The 26,305-nt window shown below is 45.1% G+C and overlaps 1 protein-coding gene across 1 annotated transcript; it reads right to left on the bottom strand.

Annotated features, from left to right (window-relative positions):
* Window positions 1–1,176: 1,176 nt before the first annotated feature.
* Window positions 1,177–25,773, bottom strand: LOC140198339 (zinc-binding protein A33-like). Its single transcript, XM_072259437.1, has 6 exons — window positions 25,339–25,773; window positions 24,516–24,611; window positions 23,861–24,094; window positions 22,397–22,419; window positions 22,191–22,309; window positions 1,177–1,808 (listed from the first exon to the last, which is right to left on the bottom strand). Exons 1-6 carry the CDS (start codon window positions 25,747–25,749, stop codon window positions 1,267–1,269), a joined length of 1,425 nt encoding a protein of 474 aa, XP_072115538.1. The 5' UTR covers window positions 25,750–25,773; the 3' UTR covers window positions 1,177–1,266.
* Window positions 25,774–26,305: the final 532 nt, after the last annotated feature.

The following is a 26,305-nucleotide window of genomic DNA, read 5'->3' as shown; positions in this document are numbered from 1 at the left end:
CCCCCCCCCTCCCCCCTTTCCTTCCCCCTGGGCCTCCTGTCCCATGATCCTCTCATATCCCTTTTGCCAATCACCTGTCCAGCTCTTGGCTCCATCCCTTCCCCTCCTGTCTTCTCCTATCATTTTGGATCTCCCCCTCCCCCTCCCACTTTCTAATCTCTTACTAGCTCTTCCTTCAGTTAGTCCTGACGAAGGGTCTCGGCCCGAAAGGTTGACTGTATTTCTTCCTAGAGATGCTGCCTGGCCTGCTGCGTTCACCAGCAACTTTGAGTTGTGTTGCTAAAATTTCCAGCATCTGCAGAATTCCTCGTGTTTGTGTAACAACCCTGACCTTATTCAGGAAATTAAAGTTCAAGAACCCTTAGGAGGCAGTGATCATTATATAATTGAATTCTTACTGCAATTTGGGAGAGGGAAGCCTGAGTCATGTATCAGTCTCACAAAGGAATAAAGGGAGTTACAGAGGCATGAGAGAGGAACTTGCCCAGGTGAATTGAAGGAGGATATTCCGGGGAAGATGGCTGAACAGAGGTCGCTGAAGTATCTGGGAATAGTTTACAAGGAGCAGGATAGACATGTCCCACAGAAGTTGTTTTCAAATGTCGGGGGTAGGAATCCGAGGCTGACAAGGGAAGTTAAGGACAGTGTAAAACCTGAGGAAATGGTATATAAGGTAGCAAAGGTGAGTGGGATGTTTGATTATTGGGATGTTTTTAAAATGCAACAAAAGGCAAGTTGAAAAGCCTTTTAAGGAGGGATATTTTCAGGCAGAGTAGTAAACCTGTGGGATGCTCTGCCACAGACTGCAGTGGAGGCCAAGTCTGTGGGTATATTTAAGGCAGAAGTTGATCATTTCCTGATGGATCGGGCCATCAAAGGGTATGGCGAGAAGGCCGTGTATGGGATTGAGTGGGATCGGGGATCAACCGTGATGGAATGGCGGAGCGGAGTCGATGGGCTGAGTGGCCTAATTCTGCTCCTGTGTGTTATGGTCTTACCAATATTCACCCTGACCCCTACTTTTCCGGTCAGCACCTTGTCCCTTTTCACCTGTCTCATTAAGGGTGGACTCTAGGACCTGGGGGAGCTCAGGACCCGCCGCCCGCAGCTGCTGCTGAATCCGCAGTGTTTCTGTTCCATTGACGGACATGTTAAACGAGTTAAAATTAATGGATCGATAATTCTCATCTCGTGTTTATTTCACTCTCCGCACATTTATATTTACTGCGTCTTTACTCCTGACGCCGGTCCCGGGACCCGACCAGTTTACAGACCCTGAGCGGAACCGAAGCAGATTCTCAGCCACTGGTTTCCATCCCAGGTCGCAAAGAAGGGATAAAGTTTCACCGTGAATTTATTCCCAGTGAAGGTGTGGAGATGGGATTTGGTCTCTGCGTTGTAAAATGAAACTGTCCCGGACTCGTAACTGAGATAAACTCCCACCCTCCCGGGGATGGGACCGGCAGGGAGACGGGTCACAGGGGAGGTAAAAACATACTCCCGATGTAACACGTCACCAACCTGCCCGATGACCCAGAACCCAGTCTCCGGACTTGGATCAACCCGTCTCTTTCTCTCCACAGACTCTGCGGCGACTCCCAGACACCAGCGCCGATTTCCCGTCACCTCCACCTCCCAGTAATATCTCCCCGATGTGAATCCTTCCGATCCCAGCACACAAGTCCAGAATGTGAATCTCCTCCCGGTGTCAGGGAGATTCTTCGGGGTCCGGGTACATCTCACACTCTTCCGATCCTCAGACACCTCGAGCCGCGGATTCGCCGTTTCCACATCCAGAGTGACAGAGACTGGGGGGAGAAGCAGAGAATTAGAGAGTCCCTGGGGACCGGTGGGAGAATCGGTCAGTGCGGCACCAGGGCTCGGAGGGAGACTCAGACAGTGCAGCCCCGGGGATCGGGGGGAGACTCGGGCAGTGCGGCCCCGGGGATCGGGGGGAGACTCGGGCAGCGCGGCCCCGGGGATCGGGGGGAGACTCGGGCAGCGCGGCCCTGGAGATTGCGGGAGGGGAGACTCGGGCAGTGCGGCCCCGGGACCAGTGGAAAGGCCGCTGGGCCTCAGGCGCTGTCAGTTGGACGACACGAACCTTTCCCATGGTTTGACAACTAATGTCTCCCCAAGGGTTTTCCATTGGACGAAGAGCAGAGATTTCCGATCAAACAGACACAAAATGTTGGAGGAACCAAGCTGGTCAGGCAGCATGTGTGGAGAGAGATGAACAGTCTACGTTTCAGGTCGACATCTTCCCTGAAGAACAGAAAGAAATAGAGGAGATAGACAGCAGAAACTAGTGCGGGAAAGGGGTGGATTAAGATCAGAAGAGGGTGAGTGAATGGATTGAAACAGGAAGTCACAGAGGCTCTTCGGCCCAACTTGTTCGTGCTGACCAGCTTGCTTTAAGGAGCAAGTCCCATTTTCCCATTATTCCTTTCCCCCTTTCTTATCCACGTACCCGTCCAAATGTATTTTAAAACATTGTCACTGTACCGAACTCTACAGTTGATCAAGGGCCTGTTGTGAACTTAGACAACCTTCTTTGCTGTCCACTATACCATGAATTTTAGTGTCACCCGCAAAACTACTAACTATGTCACCAACATTCTCATCCAAAATTTAATATGAATGACAAACAACTTGGCCCCAGTACCGACCTCTCCAGGACACAGGCCTCCAGTCCTCTGTGTTTAAGAGACACTAGGACAGACACTTCAATAGGCAAGGCACAGAAGGAGACTGACCTAATGCCAGCTAAGGGGATGAATGTAGATGGATAAATAGGTCAGCACAGAGGTGATGGGCTGAAGGACACGTTTCTATGCTGTCCGGCAATGGCTCTGTGAAGAGAATGGGCAACCATATAACTATGTAACAATCACAGTATGGAAACAGGCTATCTCGGCCCTTCTAGTCCATGCCGAAGGCGGACTCTCACCTAGTCCTACCGACCTGCACTCAGCTCATAACCCTCCATTCCTTTCCTGTCCATATACCTATCCAATATTTCTTTAAATGACAATATCGAACCTGCCTCTACCACTTCTACTGGAAACTCGTTCCACACAGCCACCTGTCTCTGAGTAAAGAAGTTCCTCCTCGTGTTACCCCTAAACTTTTGCCCCCTAACTCTCAACTCATGTTCTCTTCTTTGAATTTCCCCCACTCTCAATGGAGAAACCTATCCATGTCAACTTTATCTATCCCCCTCATAATTTTAAATACCTCTATCAAGTCCCCCCTCAACCTTCTACATTCAGAAGAATAAAGACCTAACTTGTTCAACCTTTCTCTGTAACTCAGGTGCTGAAACCTAGGTAACATTCTAGTAAGTCTTCTCTGTACTCTCTCTATTTTGTTCACATCTTTCCTATAATTTGGTGACCAGAACTGTACACAGTACTCCAATTTTGGCCTTACCAATGCCTTGTACAATTTTAACATTGCATCCCAACTCCTATACTCAATGCTCTGATTTATAAAAGGCCAGCATACCAAAAGCTTTCTTCTCCACCCTATCCACATGAGATTCCACCTTCAGGGAAGTATGCACCAGTATTCCAAGATCACACTGTTCTACTGCATTCTTCAATGCCCTACCATTTACAATGTATGTCCTATTTTGATTAGTCCTACCAGAATGTACCACCTCACACTTATCAACATTAAACTCCACCTGCCACCTTTCAGCTCCCTCTTCTAACTGGCCTAAATCTCCCTGCAAGCTTTGTAAACTTGCTTCAATATCCACAGCGTCACCTATTTTAGAATCATCTGCATTCTTACTAATCCAATTTACCACCCCATCATCCAGATCATTAATGTATATGACAAACAACATTGGACCCAGTACAGATCCCTGAGGCACACCACTAGTCACCGGCCTCCAACCTGACCAACAGTTATCCACCACTACTCTCTGGCATCTCCCATCCAGCCACTGTTGAATCCATTTTACTACTTCAATATGAATACCTAATGATTGAACCTTCCTAACTAACCTTCCGTGTGGAACCTTGTCAATGGCCTTACTGAAGTCCATATAGACAACATCCACCGCTTTACCCTCATCAAATTTCCGAGTAAACTGTTCAAAAAATTCAATAAGTTTTGTCAAACATGACCTTCCATGCACAAATCCATGTTGACTGTTCCTAGTCAGACCCTGTCTATCCAGATAATTATATATACAATCTCTAAGAATACTTTCCATTAATTTACCCACCACTGACATCAAACCCACAGGCCGATAATTGCTAGCTTTACCCTAAGAACCCTTTTTAAACAATGGAACTACATGAGCAATATGCCAATCCTCCAGCACCATCCCCTTTTCTAATGACATTTGAAATATTTCTGTCAGAGCCCCTGCTATTTCTACACTAACTTCATTCAAGGTCCTAGGGAATATCCTGTCAGGACCCGGGGACTTAACCACTTTTAGATTCCTTAAAAGCGCCAGTACTTCCTCTTCCTTAATCATCATAGATTCCATAATTTCCCTACTTGTTTCCCTTACCTTACACAATTCAATATCCTTCTCCTTAGCGAATACAGAAGAAAAGAAATTGTTCAAAATCTCCCCCATCTCTTTTGGCTCCACACATAGCTGTCCACTCTGATTCTCTAAGAGACCAATTTTATCCCTCACTATCCTTTTGCTATTAATATAACTCTAGAAACATTTTGGATTATTTTCACCTTACTTGCCAAAGCAACCGTGTATCTTCTTTTAGCTTTTCTAATTTCTTTCTTAAGATTCTTTTAACATTCTTTATATTCTTCAAGCACTTCATTTACTCCATGCTGCCTATATTTATTGTAGATATCTCTCTTTTTCCAAACCAAGATTCCAATATCCCTTGAAAACCATGGATGTCTCAAATTTTTAACCTTTCCTTTCAACCTATGTATTGCTGCAAAAAGCTATCCTGCACACTTTTTACAAACACCTTTCCCATTCCTCAGTTCCACCCAAATAGCCTCCCCAGACAAGCCCTCTAATCTATCCTGCCAGAGCACAGCTGTAATATTTTCTCTGACAAGCAATGCAACACCTCCCCCTCTTGCCCTCCGATTCTATCACACCTGAAGCAATGAAATCCAGGAATATTTAGTTGCCAATCACACCCCTCCTGCAACCATGTTTCACTAACAGTTACATCATCATACTTCCAGGTATCAATCAATGCTCTAAGCTCATCTACCTTTCTTCCAATGCACCTAGCATTAAAATAAATGCATGTAAGAAATTGCCCACCTCTTACTCTCTGTTTGTCACTAACGGTGCAAACAACTTTACTATGCTCTTTTTCTTCCTTCTCCCCTACATTTGTTCCTACACTCTTGTTCCCCTCCCGCCTTGTATCTGGTTTAAATCCACTGGAGCCTCTCTAGCAAACCTACCTGTAAGAATATTTGTCCCCCTCCAGTTCAGATGTAAATCGTCCTGCCGGAACAGGTCCCACCTTCCCTGGAAAACTGCCCAATTTATCCATAAATCTGAAGCTCTCCCCACTGCACCATGTCTTCAGCCACGTGTTGATCTGCTCTATCTCACTATTTCTAAACCCGCCTGCATGTGGCACTGGTAGCAATCCTGAGATTGCTATCCTGGAGGTCCTGTCCTTTAACTTTGCGCCTAACTCCCTAAACTTACCTTTCAGAACCCCAAACTCCCTACTCCCCCACGGATGCTCAGAATTCAAAACAGACAGTGACCCCTGACAGGGGAACCATCCTCCCTGTATCCTGCCTGTTGAGCCCTGAAAGAATTTTTTGTTACCCGGAGATCGCCTCTTATTCTTCTGATCAGGGAACAGAGAACATAGAACAGTACAACACTGGAACAGGCCCTTCATTCAATGTAAACATTCATTTGAACATAGAATAGTACAGCACAGTACAGGCCCTTCGGCCCACAATGTTGTGCCAAATCTCAAACCCCGCCTCCCAAATAACCCCCACTTAAATTCCTCCATATACCTGTCTAGTAGTCTCCTAAACTTCACGAGTGTATCTGCGGACTCAGGCAGTGCATTCCACGCACCAACCACTCTCTGAGTAAAAAACTTTCCTCTAATATCCCCCTTGAACTTCCCACCCCTTACCTTAAAGCCATGTCCTCTTGTACTGAGCAGTGGTGCCCTGGGGAAGAGGCGCTGGCTATCCACTCTATCTATTCCTCTTATTATCTTGTACACCTCGATCATGTCTCCTCTCATCCTCCTTCTGTCCAAAGAGTAAAGCCCTAAATCCCTTAATCTCTGATCATAATGCATACTTTCTAAACCAGGCAGCATCCTGGTAAATCTCCTCTGTACTCTTTCCAATCCTTCCACATCCTTCCTATCGTGAGGCGACCAGAACTGGACACAGTACTCCAAGTGTGACCTAATCTGAGTTTTATAGAGCTGCATCATTATATCGTGACTTTTAAACTCTATCCCTCGACTTCTGAAAGCTTTCTTAACTACCCTATCTACCTGTGAGGCAACTTTCAAGGATCTGTGGACATGTACCCCCAGATCCCTCTGCTCCTCCACATGACCAAGTATCCTGCCATTTACTTTGTACTCTGCGCCTTGGAGTTTGTCCTTCCAAAGTGTACCACCTCACACTTCTCTGGATTGAACTCCATCTGCCACTTCTCAGCCCACTTCTGCATCCTATCAATGTCTCTCTACAATCTTCAACAATCCTCTACCCTATCTACAACATCACCAACCTTTGTGTCATCTGCAAACTTGCCAACCCACCCTTCTACCCCCACATCCAGGTCGTTAATAAAAATCACGAAAAGTAGAGGTCCCAGAACAGATCCTTGTGGGACACCACTAGTCACAATCCTCCAATCTGAATGTACTCCCTCCACTACAACCCAATGTCTTCTGCAGGCAAGCCAAATCTGAATCCACCTGGCCAAACTTCCCTGGATCCCATCCCTTCTAACTTTCTGAATAAGCCTACCATGTGGAACCTTGTCAAATGCATTACTAAAATCCATATAGATCACATCCACTGCACTACCCTCATCTATATGCCTGGTCACCTCCTCAAAGAACTCTATCAGGCTTGTTAGACATGATCTGCCCTTCACAAAGCCATGCTGACTGTCCCTGATCAGACCATGATTCTCTAAATGCCTATAGATTCTATCTCTAAGAATCTATTCCAACAGCTTTCCCACCACAGACGTAAGGCTAACTAGTCTATAATTACCCAGACTATCCCTACTACCTTTTTTGAACAAGGGGACAACATTCGCCTCCCTCCAATCCTCCGGTAGCATTCCCGTGGACAACAAGGACATAAAGATCCTAGCCAGAGGCTCAGCCATCTCTTCTCTCGCCTCATGGAGCAGCCTGGGGAATATTCCATCAGGCCCCGGGGACTATCCGTCCTAATGTATTTTAACAACTCCAACACCTCCTCTCCCTTAATATCAACATGCTCCAGAACATCAACCTCACTCATATTGTCCTCACCATCATCAAGTTCCTTCTCATTGGTGAATACCGAAGAGAAGTATTCATTAAGGACCTTGCTCACTTCCACAGCCTCCAGGCACATCTTCCCATCTTTATCTCTAATCGGTCCTACCTTCACTCCTGTCATCCTTTTGTTCTTCACATAATTGAAGAATGCCTTGGGGTTTTCCTTTACTCTACTTGCCAAGGCCTTCTCATGCCCCCTTCTTGCTCTTCTCAGCCTCTTCTTAAGCTCCTTTCTTGCTTCCCTATATTCCTCAATAGACCCATCTGATCCTTGCTTCCTAAACCTCCTGTATGCTGCCTTCTTCCACCTGACTAGATTTTCCACCTCACTTGTCACCCATGGTTCCTTCACCCTACCATTCTTTATCTTCCTCACCGGGACAAATTTATCCCGAACATCCTGCAAGATATCTCTAAACATCGACCACATGCCCATAGTACATTTCCCTGCAAAAACATCATCCCAATTCACACCCGCAAGTTCCAGCCTTATGGCCTCATAATTTGCCCTTCCCCACTTAAAAATTTTCCTGTCCTCTCTGATTGTATCCTTTTCCATGATAATTATAAAGGCCAGGGAGCGGTGGTCTCTGTCCCCCAGATGCTCACTCGCTGAGAGATCTGTGACCTGACCCGGTTCATTACCTAGTTCTAGATCTAGTATGGCATTCTCCCTAGTCGGCCTGTCCACATACTGTGACAGGAATCCATCGTGGACACACTTAACAAACTCTGCCCCATCTAAACCCTTGGAACTTATCAAGTGCCAATCAATATTAGGGAAGTTAAAGTCACCCATGATAACAACCCTGTTATTTTTGCAGCTTTCCAAAATCTGCCTCCCAATCTGCCCCTCTGTATTTCTGCTGCTACCAGGGGGCCTATAGATTACCCCCAATAGAGTAACTGTCCCTTCCTGTTCCTGACTTCCACCCATATTGACTCAAAAGAGGATCCTGCTACATTACCCACCCTTTCTGTAGCTGTAATAGTATCCCTGACTAGTAATTTGTGAGTGTGAAGTGTGAAGTGGGGGAGTGTGAAGATTCGAGACAGTTAAGGAGGTGATAATGGGAACCAGCAAAGAGATGAATGACAGATTGAACCAGAACCAGGTTTGGGAGGGGTGCAAAGCCTGAGGTGAACTGTGTGTGTAGACGCAATGAGAAGCTGAAGGAGGACAAAGATGGAGATGAGGAAGCCTTTGCCCCTTTCCCACAACCCCATTGTCTGCAGCCGCTCATTAGGGCAGGGGAAGAATTTGCAGGGACCCTTAAGCAACACAGGTCCTGATGAAGGGATTCGGCCTGAACCCATTGACTGTTTACTCTTTTCCATAGATGCTTCCTGGCCTGCTCATTTCCTCCAGCATTTTGTGTGTGTGGCTCCACTGTACATATACTCAATTAGTTGCCTTCACAGCTGCCTGTGGCAGATTCACTGTCCTGTGACTAAAGGAATTCCTTGTCATCTCTGTTCTAAATGGACATTCTCTCGTCAGAGGCTGTGCCTTCTGTTCTCGACCCACCCACTATAGGAAACATCCTCCCAACATCAACTGTCTCCAGGTAGGTTTCAGGGAGATCAGGCCGAAACCCTTCATTAGAACCTGTGTTGCTTGGATTACCAGCGTCTGCAGATTTTCTTGTGTTTGATTTTTAAAGCAGGAGTTGATAGGTAAACTTCTTGATTAGTCAGGACATCAAAAGTTATGAGGAGGAGGAGGAAGAATAGGTTTGAGAAGGATAATAAATCAACCATTCTTCAAAATTCCCATGCATACAACCCCAGAATCATCAAACACTCCTCATATGTTAACTCTTTCATTCCAGGAATCATTCTTGTGAACCTCCTGGACCCTTTCCAATGCCAGCACATCTTTTCCAATATAAGGGATCCAAAACTGCTCACAATACTCCAAGTGTGGTCTGACCTATGCCTTCTAAAACCTCAGAATTACATCCTATTCAAATACTAACAATGAGTTTGCTGATCTTAGCGCCGACATACACTGCAGGGAATCCTGCACCAGGAGCCTCAAGTACCTTTGCACTTCAGATTTTTGAATTTTCTCGCTGTTTACAAAATCGTCTATGCCTTTATTCCTTCTACCAAAGTGCATGCACGACTTCTGGACTCGATAATCCATCTATCATTTACTTGCCCATTTTCTAATCTGTCTCTGTCCTTCCCCAGACTCTGAGCTTCTACAGCACTACTTGCCCCTTCACCGATCTTCCTATCATCTGAAAGTTTGGCCACAAAGGCGAAATTCTGTTATCCAGAATCATTCTTTGTCTATCTTGGCTTTGTGTTCCTCAAAGAATTCCAACAGATTTGTCAGGCAAGATTTCCCCTTAAGGGAAGGCATGGTGTCTTTGCCCTATTTTATCATGCGCCTCCATGCACCCAAAAGCTCGTCCTTAATACTGGACTCCAACATCTTCCTAAGATCACCACATCCAGACGAACACACCTACAATTTTCTTTCTCCAGCTGCTCTTTCTTCTTAAACTGTGAAGTAACCTTTGCAATTTCCAGACACCCTGAATGACCAAGTATCTAAAGATCCTTGAAAGATCATTACTAATGCCCCCATATTCTCTTCAGCTAACTCTTTCCGAATAGTGGGGTGTAGTCCATCTGGGCCAGGGACCTTCAGAACTCACTCTTCCAATGTACTTTCTCCTTAGTAATAACAACAACACTCATTCCTGTCCCCTGACACTCTCACATTTCTGACATACAGCTGGTATCTTCCACAGTGAGGATTGACACAAAATATTAAATAAGTACCTCTGCCATGTTTCTTGTCACATTTCTCCTCTCCAGTGTCATTTTCTAGGGGTCCAATATCCACTTTGTCCTCTCTTTCACGCTTTACATTTTTGTGTCCTCTTGAGTATTGTAGGCAAGCTTTCTCTCACATCTCTTTTTCTCTCTCTTTGGCTTTGTAATTGCCTTCTGTTGATGATCAAAATCTCCTCAATACTCCAACATCCTGCTAATTTTTGCTCCATTGTATGCCCTCTCACTTTTATGCCGTCTTTGACTTCCCTTGTCAAACAGGTTACCTCATCCTCCCTGTATAATACCTCTTCATCTTTGGGATTTATCTATCTGAATTGCCCCTGGAACTCCAGTGTTTGTTGTTCTGCAATCATCCCTGCTGGTGTCCCCTTCCAATCTACTTTGGTCAGCTGCTCTCTCATGCCTCTGTAACTAACTTTACTCCACTCTGATACTGACACATCTGACTTTATCTCCCTCTCAAACTCTGGGGTGAATTCTATCATTGTATGATCACTGCTTCCTAAAGGTTCTTTTACCTTAAATCTCCCAAATCATATCTGGTTCATCATACAAATCCCACTCTAGAATTGCCTTTCTTTCATTGGGCTCAACCACAAGCGGTTCTAAAAAGCCATCTCGGGGGCATCTACAAATTCCCTCTCTTGGGATGCAGCACCAACATGATTTTCCCAATCTACCTGCATGTTGAAATGCCCCATTCCAACTGTCACCTTGCCCTTTTTTCCATCCCCTGGTGTGATTTGTATCACATTTCGATCCTGGCTACTATTTGGAGGCCTGTATATGATCACCATCAGGGTCTGTTTACCTTTGCAGTTTCTTAACTCTACCCACAATGATTTGACATCTTCCAATCCTATGTCACCTCTCTCTAAGGATTTCATTTCATTTTTTACCAACAGACCCTCCCTATCCCCTCTGCCTACCTGCCTGTCCTTTGAATACAAGGTGCATTCTCGGATGTTAGGCTTCAAGCCAGGATCTCCTTTCAGCCACAACTTAGTGTTGCTAACAACGTTGTACCTGCCAATCTCTACCTGTGCTACAACATCATCAAGCTTACTCCAAATACTGGTGCATTCGGTCCTGTATTCATCAGCCTGTACGACACTGTCCACATGAAACTTCAGCAAGGTCTTTGTTGTTGATGATAGACCACACTGGGGTATTGTCTGCATTTCCGGTTCCCAAATGTGGGGAAACATAGAAACATAGAAAACATACAGCACAATACAGGCCCTTCAGCCCACAAAGCTGTGCCGAACATGTCCCTACCTTAGAACTACCTGGGCTTTACCCATGGCTCCATTTTTCCAAGCTCCATGCAGCCATTCAGGGGTCTCTTAGAAGACCCTTTCATTTCCGCCTCCACCACCACTGCTGCAGCCCATTCCACGCACTCACCACTCTCCGAGTTAAAAAACTTACCCCTGACATCTCCTCTGTACCTACTCCCCAGCACCTTAAACCTGTGCACTCTCGTGCTAGCCATTTTAGCCCTGGGAAAAAACATTTGACTATCCACACGATCAATGCCTCTCATTATCTTATACACCTTTATCAGATCACCTCTCATCCTTCATCGCTCCAAGCAGAAAAGGCTGAGTTCAGTCAATCAATTTCCCCCGGGATCAATAAAATATGACTATGACTATGACTATGAACCTATTCTCATAGGCATGCTCTCCAATCCAGGCAACATCCTTTTAGATCTCCTCTGTACCCTTTCTATGGTTTCCATGTCCTTTCTGTCATGAGGTGACCATAATTGAGCACAGTACTCCAAGTGGGGTCTGTCCAGGTCCTATATAGCTGCAACATGACCTCTTGGCTCTTAAACCCAATCCCATGATTGATGTAAGCCAATGCACCGTATGCCTCCTTAACCACAGAGTCAACTGGCGTAGGATGTCACTACACTGGACAGGAAGCTTGGGTTTAAAAGCAGAGAGTGGTTAGGCTTGGGCTATTTAGCTGTAGTGTAGGATGTTGAGGGATGACCCCTTATTGAGGTAAATACATTCATAATGGGCTGAGATAAAGTGAGTCTTTTTCTGAGAAATAGTAGTACAGAACCAGAGGGCTCAAATTGAAAGAGAAAGGGAAAACTTTTATCAGGGATCTGTGGGGTAATATTCTCACAGAGAGGGAGGTGGGCAGATGGAATTTTCTGTCAGATAGTGTGGAAACAGGTAAAATTAAAATATTTTAAAATAAATTCAGACAGATAGGAAATGGTTAGAGGGACATGGGGCAAACAAATAAAAACGCGACATGCTGAAGAAGACATCTTAGCCTTGCTGATGCATGAAGTGGGCCGTGGGTTCAACATCCATCAAACCCCTCCCAGATCATCCTCCTGAGCAATCTCACCCTGGAGCCTGTCTGTGAACTGCTGATGTGACGTCACGTCAGAGGGCAGCTCAGTGCCGCAGAACAGACAGACTGGGTAAGGACAGCAGATTTCATTCCTAAATGGGAATTTGTGCCTGTCTCTTTGACCGTGCGTCACACTCTAATTGTGTGTGTGTGTGTGTGTGTGTGTGTGTGTGTGTGTGTGTGTGTGTGTGTGTGTGTGGATTGTGGTAAAGGTCAGTGGGTGTGTATACACATTGAAGGAGAGTGTGCACATTGGAATATTTGTATGTCACCGTGTGTGTCTTCACATCTCTGATGTGGGCTGACAATGTGTGACGTGTGTGTGAGTTGTTTAAATAAATAAATTACCTTGTCTGAAGAGATTAGTTTCCAGGTTACTGAGGGAAATAATAACGTATATTGCTGAGATTCTGACTACAATCTGCCAGTCCTTGTGTATGTGTGTGGGAGTATTTTGCCAGGCCGGTTATGCTGTGTGTGCTTCTCCTGAGATGAAATCTAGACTAATGTCAATGCTGGTTGGTGTGTCTGGGCTCATTCTCACAATGCTTCAATGTAGCGGTTTGATACTCATAACACATCGGAGCAGAATTCGGCCATTTGGCCCATCGTGTCAGGTTTTCTATGTTTCTATTAAGAGACATGGAGCTTAGTAATATAAAGGGCTATAGGTAAGCCTAGTAATTTCTAAAGTAGGGACATGTTTGGCAAACTTTGTGGGCCGAAGGGCCTGTATTATGCTGTAGGTGTTCTATGTTTCTATGTTTTCTAAGAGTTCGCTCCGCCATTCAATCATGGTTGATCCTTTTTTTTCTCCTCCTCAGCCCCACTCCCCAGCCTTCACCCCACAACCTTTGATACTGTGTTCAATCTAGAACTTATCAAGCTCAGCCTTAAGTATGCCCAACGACCTGGCTGCTACTGTGTGATCGAGAATCTCTGGACAGAAGGCCCCAAAATCCCCGGCTTTGCCTGCTGCTGGCGACCGAGGCTAAGGTCAATGCATTCGGCAAAGATGGTGCTCGGTACTCAGTTTCGGAGGTGCTGATCAGAGCTCGAAGTTTTTGGATGACTCAGAGTCGGACTGTGGTCGGGCATGGCAGGGAGAGTTTTCTTCCTTCTCCCGTCTGCATGAGATGAGGGACTTTTGAGAGACTTTGAACTTTTTTACTGTGCCATGGCCTGTTCTTCATCAAGTTATGCTATTGTTGCACTGTTGTAACTATATGCTATAATTATGTGGGTTTTGTTAGTTTTTCAGTCTTGGTCTGTCCTGTGTTTCTGTGATATCACACCGGAGGAATATTGTATCATTTCTTAATGCATGCATTACTAAATGACAATAAAAGAGGACTGCTTGTCTTCATAATCTAATCTAATCTAATCCACGGCTGCCTGTGGTTACAAGTTCTGCAAATTCACCACCCTCTGGCTAAAGATATTTCTCTGCATCTCTGTTTTTAAATAGATGCCCCTCTATCTTGAGGCTGTGCCCTCTTGTCCTACACTCCCCCACCATGGGAAACATCCTTTCCACATCTACTCTGTCTTGGCCTTTCAACATACAAAAGGTTTCTATGAGATCCGCCCTTATCTTTCTAAATTCCAGCGAGTACAGGCACAGAGCTATTTAATGTTCCACATGTGATAACCCTTTCATTCCCGGAATCATCCTTCTGAACCTCCTCTGAGCATTCTACGATGCCAGCATGTTTTCTTAGATAAACAGCCCAAATCTGTTCACAATACTCAAGGTAAGGCCTCGCCAGTGCCTTATAAATCCTTAGCATCTCATCCCTGCTCTTGTACTCTAAACCTCTTGAACTGAATGCTAACATTGCATTTACCTTCCTCACAACTGACTCTACCTGCAAGTTAACCTTTTGGGTGTTCTGCAGAAGCACTCCTAAGTCCATTTTCTTCTCAGCTTTTTGGGTTTTCTCCCCATTTAAAAAAAATAATCTGCACATTGTTTCTACTACCAAAGTGCATGACCATGCATTTTCCAGCATTGTATATCATTTGCCACTTTCTTGCCCATTCTCCTCATCCAAGTCCTTGTGTAGCCTACCAGTTTCTCATTCACTGCTTCCTACCACCTAGCCAATGCTCTAACCATACCAATAACATTTCTGTCATACTTTTGGCTCAAAACTTGGCAAGCAGACTCATGTGTGCAACCTTGTCCAAGGCCTTCTGAGAGTCCAAATATACAACATGCACGACAACCCATTTATCTCCCGTACTTGTAATCTCCTCAAAGAACTCCAACAGGTTTGCCAGGCAAACTATTCCCTAAGGGAAGCCATGCTGACTTGTCTTATCTTGTCTAATGTCACCAAGTATTCCATAACCTCATGCTTAACAATTGACACTAATACCTTCCCAACCACAGAGGTGAGGCTAATTTCCTTTCTGCTGCCTTCCTCCTTACTTAAAGAGTTGAGTGACATTTGAAGTTTTCCAGAACTTTAGCACTATACCAGAGCCCAATGATTTCTGAAAGATCATTTCAAATGCCTCCACAATGTCTGCTGCTACCTCTTTCAGAACACGTGGGTGCAGTTCATCTGGTCTGCGTGACTTATGTCCATTTTTGAGCATTTTCTCCCTTACAACAGTAATTGCACTCACTTCTCTTCCCTCACTCCCTTCAGCATCTGGCACAGTGCTAGTGTCTTCCACATTGAAGACTGATGCAAAATACTCATTTAATTCATCTGCCATCTTTTTTGCCCCATTGCCATATATCCGGCCTTATTTTCTAGTGGTCGTATATCTACTCTCATCTCTATTTTTTTTTTTTACAATACTTGAAAAACAATTTGATATTGTTTGCTAACTTGTTTTGCAAAGACAAGTGTGTAAAAAGAACCCGAAAGATCATTGGAGACCCGAGTCACCCCAACCACAAACTGTGCTAGTTGCTACCATAAAACCAGGACCAACAAGGTCTGGGGACATTGTCTTCCACCAGGCCATCAGACTGCTTAACTCATACCGAGCAACTGTATTTCTATGTTATATTGACAAGCATGTTATGAATATAATTTATCAGAAAATTCCTATAAATTGCATTTAGATGGAGATGTAATGTAAGTAATTTTACTGCTCGTGTATATGAAGAATGTAAGTAATAAAGTCAATTTATTTCAATTTCATATTTCATTTTTCCCCTCCCAATCATTCTTTCAGTTCCTCTCTGTAGGTATGTAAAAGCTTCCCAACTCTCCTATTAATTTTTACTTTGTTGTATGGCCACTCTTTTGCATTTACGTTACCTTGTATATCCTTGTCAGCCATGGTTGTACTATTTTGACATTTATTTGTTTATTTTTGTAATACTGTGCCATGGCAATATTTTGCAGATGTGCCTCCTGAGACGGTGATGTGCCTCTCATGTGAGATGTGGCAGTCTTGGGGGAACTCCCCTCTCCCGCAGAGTCACATCTGCCAGAAGTGCATACGGCTGGGCGATCTGGAAGACCGTGTAAGGAATCTGGAGCAGCAACTGGATGACCTTCGACTCATAATGGAGAATGAGGCAGTCATAGGTGAGAGCTACAGGGAGGTAGTCACACCTAGGCTGTCGGAAGCAGGTCGCTGGGCGACAGTCAGAGGGGGGAAAGCAAAGGTGAGCAGATAGGTAGTGCAGAGCACCCCTGTAGCCATTCCCCTGAATAATAAGTTTACTGTCCTGGATACTGTTGGCGGGGACGACTGACCAGGTGTGAGCCACGGTGGCAGGGCCTCCAGCACTGAGTCTGACCCGATGGTGCAGAAGGATGGGAAGGAGAAGAGGAGAGCTGTCGTCATTGGAGACTCTATAGTCAGGGGAGCAGACAGGAGATTTTGTGGACGTGAGAAGGACACCCGCATGGTTTGTTGCCTCCCGGGTGCCAGGGTCCGGGATGTCTCTGACCGGGTGCACGACATCCTGGTATGAGAAGGAAAGCAACCAGAAGTCGTGATACATGTTGGGACCAACGACATAGGCAGGAAGAGGGATGAGGTCCTGAAGTGTGAGTTTTGGGAACTAGGCAGAAGGCTGAAGAACAGGACCTCAAGGGTGGCGTTCTCAGGATTGCTGCCAGTGCTACATGACAGTGATGGTAAGAATTGGAGGAGATGGCAGTTGAATGCGTGGCTGAGGAGTTGGTGCAGGGAGCAGGGTTTTAGATTTTTGGACCATTGGGATCTCTTCTGAGGAAGGTGGGACTTCTACAGATTGGATGGGTTGCACCTGAACTCGAGGGGGAGCAATATTCTTGCAGGTAGGTTTGCTAGCATGGTTCGGGAGGGTTTAAATTAATTTGCGAGGAGGATGGGACCCAGAGCGATAGAGCAGTGAAAGAAGTGCATGGAGTAAAGCCAGGTCTAACATAGAGAGGCTTTGAGGAAAGAGAAGCAGAATAAATGGTGTAAAGACAGTAAGGTAGAAGGGCTGAAGTGTGTGTACCTCAATGCAAGGAGCATCAGGAACAAAGGTGATGAACTGAGAGCTTGGATACATACATGGAATTATGATGTAGTTGCCATTACAGAGACTTGGCTGACACCAGGGCAGGAATGGATTCTCAATATTCCTGGATTTCAGTGCTTTAAAAGGGATAGAGGTGGGGGGGGGGGGCGAAAAGGGGAGGAGGGGTGACATTACTGTTCAGGGATACTATTACAGATACAGAAAGGGTGGGTAATGTAGCAGGATTCTCTTTTGAGTCAGTATGGGTGGAAGTCAGGAACAGGAAGGGAGCAGTTACTCTACTGGGGGTATTCTATAGGCCCCCTGGTAGCAGCAGAGATACGGAGGAGCAGATTGGGAGGCATTTTGGAAACGTGCAAAAATAACAGGGTTGTTATCATGGGTGACTTTAACTTCCCTAATATTGATTGGCATCTGATTAGTTCCAAGGGTTCAGATGGGGCAGAGTTTGTTAAGTGTGTCCAGGACGGATTCCTGTCACAGTATGTGGACAGGCCGACCAGGGGGAATGCCATACTAGACCTAGTACTAGGTAATGAACTGGGTCAGGTCACAGATCTCTCAGTGGGTGAGCATCTGGGGGACAGTGATCACCGCTCCCTGGTCTTTATAATTATCATGGAAAAGGATACAATCAGAGAGGACAGGAAAATTTTTAATTGGGGAAGGGCAAATTATGAGGCTATAAGGCTAGAACTTGCGGGTGTGAATTGGGATGATGTTTTTGCAGGGAAATGTACTATGGACATGTGGTCGATGTTTAGAGATCTCTTGCAGGATGTTGGGGATAAATTTGTCCCGGTGAGGAAGATAAAGAATGGTAGGGTGAAGGAACCATGGGTGACAGGTGAGGTGGAAAATCTAGTCAGGTGGAAGAAGGCAGCATACATGAGGTTTAGGAAGCAAGGATCAGATGGGTCTATTGAGGAATATATGGAAGCAAGGAGCATAAGAAGGGGCTGGGAAGAGCAAGAAGGGGGCATGAGAAGGCCTTGGCGAGTAGGGTAAAGGAAAACCTCAAGGCATTCTTCAATTATGTGAAGAAAGAAAGGATGACAGGAGTGAAGGTAGGACCGATTAGAGATAAAGGTGGGAAGATGTGCCTGGAGGCTGCGGAAGTGAGCGAGGTCCTCAATAAATACTTCTCTTCGGTATTCACCAATGAGAGGGAACTTAATGATGGTGAGGACAATATGAGTGAGGGTGATGTTCTGGAGCATGTTGATATTAAGGGAGAGGAGGTGCTGGAGTTGCTAAAATACATTAGGACGGATAAGTCCCCGGGGCCTGACTGAATATTCCCCAGGCTGCTCCACGAGGTGACAGAAGAGATTGCTGAGCCTCTGGCTAGGAGCTTTATGTCCTCGTTGTCCACGGCAATGGTACCGGAGGGTTGGAGGGAGGCGAATGTTATCCCCTTGTTCAAAAAAAGGTAGTAGGGTTAGTCCGGGTAATTATAGACCAGTGAGCCTTATGTCTGCGGTGGGAAAGCTGTTGGAAATGATTCTTAGAGATAGGATCCATAGGCATTTAGAGAATCATGGTCTGATCAGGGACAGTCAGCATGGCTTTGTGAAGGGCAGATCGTGTCTACAAGCCTGATAGAGTTCCTTGAGGAGGTGACCACGCATATAGATGACTGTAGTGCAGTGGATGTGATCTATATGGATTTTATTAAGGCATTTGACAAGGTTCCACATGGTAGGCTTATTCAGAAGTCAGAGGGCATGGGATCCAGGGAAGTTTGGCCAGGTGGATTCAGAATTGGCTTGCCTGCATAAGGCAGAGGGTGGTGGTGGAGGGAGTACATTCAGATTGGAGGATTGTGACTAGTGGTGTCCCACAAGGATCTGTTCTGGGACCTCTAATTTTCGTGATTTTTATTAACGACCTGGATGTAGGGGTAGAAGGGTGGGTTGGCAAGTTTGCAGATGACACAAAGCTTGGTGGTGTTGTAGATAGTGTAGAGGATTGTTGAAGATTGCAGAGAGACATTGATAGGATGCAGAAGTGGGCAGAGAAGTGGCAGGTGGAATTCAACCCAGAGAAGTGTGAGGTGGTACACTTTGGAAGGACAAACTCCAAGGCAGAGTACAAAGTAAATGGCAGGATTCTTGGTAGTGTGGAGGAGCAGAGGGATCGGAGGGTACATGTTCACAGATCCCTGAAATTTGCCTCACAGGTAGATAGGGTAGTTAAGAAAGCTTATGGGGTGTTAGCTTTCATAAGTCAAGGGATCGAGTTTAAGAGTCACGATGCAATGATGCAGCTCTATAAATCTCTGGTTAGGCCACACTTGGAGTACTGTGTCCAGTTGTGGTCGCCTCACTATAGGAAGGATTGGAAAGGTTACAGAGGGGATTTACCAGGATGCTGCCTGGTTTAGAGAGTATGCATTATGATCAGAGATCAAGGGAGCTGGGGCTTTACTCTTTGAAGAGAAGGAGGATGAGAGGAGACATGATAGAGGTGTACAAGATAATAAGAGGAATAGATAGAGTGGATAGCCAGCGCCTCTTCCCCAGGGCACCACTGCTCAATGCAAGAGGACATGGCTTTAAGGTAAGGGGTGGGAAGTTCAAAGGGGATATTAGAGGAAGGTTTTTTACTCAGAGAGTGGTTGGTGCATGGAATGCACTGCCTGAGTCAGTGGTGGAGGCAGATACACTAGTGAAGTTTAAGAGACTACTAGACAGGTATATTTGGGGATATTTAAGGTGGGGTGTTATATGGGAGGCAGGGTTTGAGGGTCGGCACAACATTGTGAGCTGAAGGGCCTGTACTGTGCTGTACTGTACTATTCTATGTTTTATGTTCTACATCTATCCTTCACCTTCTTCATCTTCCCAGAAACTGACACCATTTCTGACAAATTTACTTTGGCCAACTCCTTTCTCAGACCACTGTAATTTCTTTTACTCCTCTGAAATACTACAATGTCAGATGTTACTTTCTGCTTATTAAATTTCATGTTGAACTCAGTCATGTTATGAGCACTGCCTTGTAAGGTTTCTTTTACCAAATCACCTCTGGTTCAATACATAACACCCAATCCAGTAGAGCTGTTCCCCTAGTAGGCTCAATGACAAACTGCTCTAAAAAGCCTTCACATTGCATTCAACAAATTCACTCTCCTGAGATCCATTACCAACTTGCATTTCCCAATTGACCTGCATGTTGAAATCTCTCATGACTATCATAACATTGTCCTTTTCATCGGCTTTTCTGTTTCCAGTTGTAATCTGTGGCCCACGTCCCAGCTACTGTTGGGATGCCTGTATATGACTGTCATCGGTGTCATTTATACTTTTGCAGTCTTTAACTCAACCCACAAGGAATCATCATCTTCCAATCCTATGTCACATCTTTCTACTCATTTACCAGGACAGCCATGTCACCCCCTCTGCAAACCTTCCTATATCACTGATACTTTGTGTAGCCTTGAACATTCAGCTCCAAACTACAACCATCCTTCAGCCATGATTCTGTGATGGCCACAACATCATACCTGACAATCTGTAATACTGCAACAAGATCATCCACCTTAGTTCTTTTACATCGTGCACTGAGATATAACACTTTCTGTACTGTATTTGCTACCCTTTTTAATTCTGCACCCAATTGCACTGATACTCAACCTGCTGGCTACAATTTTGTCCTTGCATCTGTCCGTCCTATCTGACAGTCTGACTGTATGCCATCTTCGCATTTTTACTGTCAGTCCTATCCCTTCACTCCAGTTCCCAACCCACCCCCCCACCAAATTAGTTTAAACCCTCCCCAACAGCTCTATCCAATCTTTCCCTGAGAATATTGTTCTCCCTTGGGTCCAGGTGCAACCCATCCTTTTAAGCAGGTCATTCCTCCACCAGAAGAAATCAGAGTGATCCAAGAATCTGATACCCTGCCCCCTGCACCATCTTTAATCTGCCAAATTATCCTGGTTCTACCCTCACCAGCACGTGGCACAGGCAACAATCCAGAAATTACAACCCTGGAGGTACTGCTCTGAGCTTTCTACCAAGGTGTCCAAGTTCTCTTCTCCAGGGCATCACTGCTCAATACAAGAGGACATGGCTTTAAGGTAAGGGGTGGGAAGTTCAAGGGGGATATTAGAGGAAGGTTTTTTCACTCAGAGAGTGGTTGGTGCGTGGAATACACTGCCTGAGTCAGTGGTGGAGGCAGATACACTAGTGAAGTTTAACAGACTACTAAACAGGTATATGGAGGAAATTAAGGTGGGGGCTTATATGGGAGGCAGGGTTTGAAGGTTGACACAACATTGTGGGCCAAAGGGCCTGTACTGTTCTATATTCTATTTTCAGGACCCCTTTGCATTTACTTCCTATGTAATTGGCCCCAAAACGTACCAATATATCTGGTTGTTTTCCCTCACTCTCTAAGATGCTGTGGGCATGATCGGAGACGTCCCTGACGCTGGCACCTAGGAGGCAACATACCATTCGGGCGTCCTATTCACATCCATAGGTTCTCCTGTCTGTTCCCCTGATGATTGAGTCCCCTATCACTACTGCTCCCCTCTTCTCCCTCCAAAAACAGTGAGAGTTTGCGATCCGGAAGAGGGGAAGACCTGCGTCAATCAGAGTCTGCACTCACAGCGCATGAAGGACTTGTGTATTTTTCTGACAATTTCAGTCACCACACTGATACCCGCTTTTGTTCCCTATGATATCACCAATTCAGTGTTAATTTCCCAGCTGCTGTGGTAGGATTCAAATTCATGTCTTGGTGTGTTAGTGCAGTGTGTCTGGGATCAGGACACAGTGGTTCATCTGCCAGTCCCGTGTATTGGTTGTATTGTGACCCTGTGCTGGTGTGTTCAGGGGTCTGACATCTCCAGCTGACCATGTAACAGTGATGCCTCCCAGTCGGTGGGGCTGATGTGGAATAAACTTCAGTTCCATTTCAGCCCATTATTACAGCTAATCTCTGCATCAAATTACAAACTAATTGAACAAGGAGAAATGAATCTTTGTAAGTATTACCTCGATTAATGGCATCAAGTGTTTCTCTCAGCTCTGTGTTCAACAAATAGGGGTGATCGAATTTTTCAACCGATAGGACCTCATCTGTCACTGACATTTCCCAGACATCATCATTAATCCTGTAAATAATAAACTGCTAGTTATAAACTACAATTTTGAACTATGTTACAAATTCATCCAGGGTTTCAATAAAGAGCATGTCCTACCTCTGGTTCCGATGAGCTTCCTCCTGAAATAAATAAAAACACAAATCTGTTTAGACTTGGACTTACTGTCCACATCCTGAATTTCATCCAAATCATTACAAGGTGTTGAAAATTCCCACTCCCGTGATCACTCACACACACGAACAATACAGAACCAGGGAGTAAATTAGAAGGAATGTTTCTGAAAGTTCGACCATTACTGAGAGGATGAAACTTACAGGAAAGACAGGACAAGTTGTGCATTTTCATCTGGATATGACATCAGGGTGATGAGATGGAGGAATTTAAGATTCGTGGTGGATTTGATTGTGTGTGGCTAGAGCAAGTATCTCTATTTATGGGGAGACCTGCAGTCAAAGATAAAATACCAGATGGATTTTAATAAATCCCATAAGAAATTTAGTGAGGAGGATGTGGAACTCACTGCCACAGGAGTGGTTGAAGCGGAACAGCAGAGACTGAACATAATGTCAAATCTGGATAAACACATGAGGGATCATGGAGTTCGGGGCACTGTTGCTCAGTGTGGTGAGTGGGAGGAAGGAGGATTGTGAAGCAGGGAAATTAATAGAGGATGGACTGAATGGCCTGTTTATGATGGAGAATAATCCCATACAAAACTTATTTGAAAAAGTGAAGAGAGAGAGAAAGTTTCCCTAAAATGGCTAATCTGATGGAAACTGGATTTGGAGGATAAATCCAATGTGTGGGTCACATTCTTTGTTCTCACTGATTGGCAGAGAGACCCTTTCACCCACCGCACCAAACACACACACAGCCTTTGACTGCAACTGGGTGTCAATGTGAGTTTTGGAGGATATTTAATATAGTAATTAAGGACATAATCAGCAGCTCCGTGTTAAGATCAGAGTAAATTATTTCAGAGAAGATTGCATTTTTTCCTGGGATGTACAGAAGTTGTGGAAATCCAGTTTTGGGACAACAGCAACCCTGAATAGTTGCATCAATTGTCTGGTGAGAAACATTTTACTGCTATTTGTTCATGTCGTGTTTCGGAGCCATGAATCTGTTTTCTGTCTGCATTGTATTTGTGTTGTGTGTTTATTATGGTAACTAGTCACGTGAGTGGGGACGTGGTAATAGCGAAGGGAACAAGTTACGTATTTGTACCTTGTTCTGGGCAGTTACAAGCTGCGGACAGACGGATTTCATATCATTTCTTGACCGCTTCATTGCAACTTAATTTACGATTAATTATGCTGATGTTTCATTGCTTCAAGATTGTATGTTGATAATAATGATGAAATACATATCTTTGCCCTTTTTGGAATGCCATTATTGGAGTGATTGGATGCCGTATCATATAAGAATAACAATCTGTGTGAGGTCACCAGCAGCGGCAATTGATTTGTTAGAATTGGCCGCTGTGCTGTGTTTATTTTGAATATACCACTGTTCATTTAGTGTCCTTTGACAGGAACAAATTGAAATATAATCGCTCACCTTGAGAAATATCACACTGTTTTTTTGATCGAGCTGTTCCTTTAACTTTGTGATTTCCTTCTGAATAAGCCTTATATTCTCTTGAATCTTTTGAAGATTTTTCTCCATTGGATTTAGAATCCTCTCCTCTTCTTCTCTGAGATCCCTGAGTAAACTCTGCTCTTTCTCAGTGATAATCTGGCGCAGTTCAGCAAACTGGGATGTGATGTGGGTCTGAACGCTGTGTGACTGTTCCTGTTGAATGAAAGGTGAAGCTCAATTTACTGTATTGCTGTGTTGTATTGTCTTCTAACATTAAGGGAGTCCATGCTAGTTCTGAGAGCATTTCCTTCTACCGCATTCCCTCACGTTTTCCTGAAACTTATTCTCTCTCATTGACACATTAACTCCCACTTGATTAACATACACACTCCCCTGCCTTCACAGGGTTAATAGTAATTAACCATTCATACAGCATGTTCTTATATTGACCCATTAACACTGAGGAATATGTCTGAAACTATTGTTGTCCCAGGGAAAGCATGCAAGCTCCACACAGACAGCACCAGACGTCAGAATCAAACCCAGGTCACTAGAGCTGTGATACTCTGCTATTCTGCATTAATGAGAGCAAAACTACACAGTAAAATCAGAAATTACGCTCAGGAAGCCTCACCCGAACTCCGGAAATCTTCTCTTTCTGTTGCTGCTCCTTTTCCTGGAAGTCTGATTTCTTTTTTGTGAGAGAGTCTAAGGAAGATTTTAGCTGATCCTGGAAGTCAGAGAGCAAAGGAAATTGAAAAAAAAACAACTACTAAAGAAACAAACCCGATTAGCATACATAAAAGGTTGGAGAAACTCAGGGAGACAGGCAGCATCTACGAAGGGAAATAAACAGTCTACGTTTCGGAATGAGACCCTTCATTAGGACTGGGAAGGAATGGGACAGAAGCCAGAATGAAAATATTGGGGATGAGAACCAGCTGACAGGTGACGGGTGAGACAACGTGAGGGGGAACGTGGGGGAGGGTGATGAAGTGAGAAGCTGAAAGGGACAGGTGGAAGAGGTAAGGAATCTAATCCGAGAGGTCAATCGACCACGGAAGAAACGGGAGGAATTTGGGCTGTCTGGGGACCTGAATGGTGACGAGGGAGGAGGTGTAGGAGTTAGGTGTATCACTGGTCCTGCTTTCAGGTGTCAGTGCCAGGAGGGAGATGAGTGGGGAGGAGCGAGTGGATAGCGGAGTTACAGTCCGGGGAGCGATTTCTACAGAGAGCGGAGAGTTGTGGGATGGGCTGTGGGACGGATAGATGTGCATGGTAGTAGAATCTCGTCTAAATTGGCAAAAGTTGCGGTTATGGAGGCTCGTGAGGTGGGGAGAATGGGGTGAGTACCTATTCGGGTTAGTTTTACCTTGTAGAATTTAACGGCTTCTTTAATCGGCATGAAGCGGTGCCCTCTGTGTTAATTTAAGTATTAAATTAATGTTAGTTTTTACCATGTAGATTTTAACAGCTTCTTTAATCGGCTTGAAGCGGTGCTCTTTGTGTTCCTGCGCATCTCTACAGATCAGACAGATCAGTGTCTTGTCCGTCTCACAAAACAGCTTCAGTTCTTCCTCATGTTCCTCGCAGTGAAGTTTATTTTCCTTCCCTTTCCAATTCAGGTTTAGGTTTCGAACTTTTTCAGCCAGATTTGCTAAGGCCCGATTGACCCTGAGGGTGTGGTCAGCAAATACCTCTCTGCATTCCGGGCAGGAGTTTCTCTCCTCCCTTTCCCAACACCGTGTGATACAAGAGCAACAGAAGTTGTGTCCGCACTCCAGTAACACCGGTTCGGTGAAGAAATCCAGGCAGATGGAACAAACGACCTCTTCGTTTAAACTCTCGGCCGGTCCATTCGAAGCCATGTTAACTCCCAGCACTTCCTGATTCAGAACGATTTCACGGGAGCTGCTGATGTCCTGCAGAACCGCAATTGTCCACTACACGCGCTGCAGTCTCAGGGAATGAACATTACGTTGTGGCCATTTCTATGATAGTGTGGGATCAAAAATACATTAAACAGGTCGGAACAGAAATGAAAACTCGGCCATGGACTGACTAAGCCCGGCTGCGAAAGGATGAGAGTTGTGCATGGGGTTAGCAACCCCATCCCGTAAAAAAAACCAATTGGATAGAAACTTCAGCTGAATCTCCAAATATCTCATCTCTGGGATTGGTAGGACCTTCCGTGGATGGCAATTGAAGTCCTGTGGAGAAGGGAGAAGCCACAGGATCGATCAACCCCCGGCCCTGGACAGGGAACTCCGGCGAGCTGCTGTTGGCGGCCTGTGCCCCAGCAGGCGTGATGGGCTAAGGAAGAAGCAGGACAGAAATGAAGCCGGAGGGAAGAGCCTGGTTCAGTCTGAGGCAGGACTGAAAGGGAGAAGTTCTGAAAAGAGAGGCACGAGAGTCCGCAGGTGC

This window comes from Mobula birostris, chromosome 5 (assembly GCF_030028105.1).
Source record: "Mobula birostris isolate sMobBir1 chromosome 5, sMobBir1.hap1, whole genome shotgun sequence".
Taxonomy (NCBI): Eukaryota; Metazoa; Chordata; class Chondrichthyes; order Myliobatiformes; family Myliobatidae; genus Mobula; species Mobula birostris.
This window is presented reverse-complemented; position numbering and strand designations above follow the sequence as displayed.

What these genes read in the sequence shown, in the direction of transcription:
- LOC140198339 (XM_072259437.1), bottom strand. Translation starts at nt 25,749, where the DNA reads ATGGCTTCGAATGGACCGGCCGAGAGTTTAAACGAAGAGGTCGTTTGT. An exon ending in AAGCTGTTAAAATCTACATG is followed by an intron (nt 24,612 to 25,338) that starts GTAAAAACTAAC and finishes TCTGACTTCCAG; the next exon opens with GATCAGCTAAAATCTTCCTT. An exon ending in AGAAGATTTCCGGAGTTCGG is followed by an intron (nt 24,095 to 24,515) that starts GTGAGGCTTCCT and finishes TTCATTCAACAG; the next exon opens with GAACAGTCACACAGCGTTCA.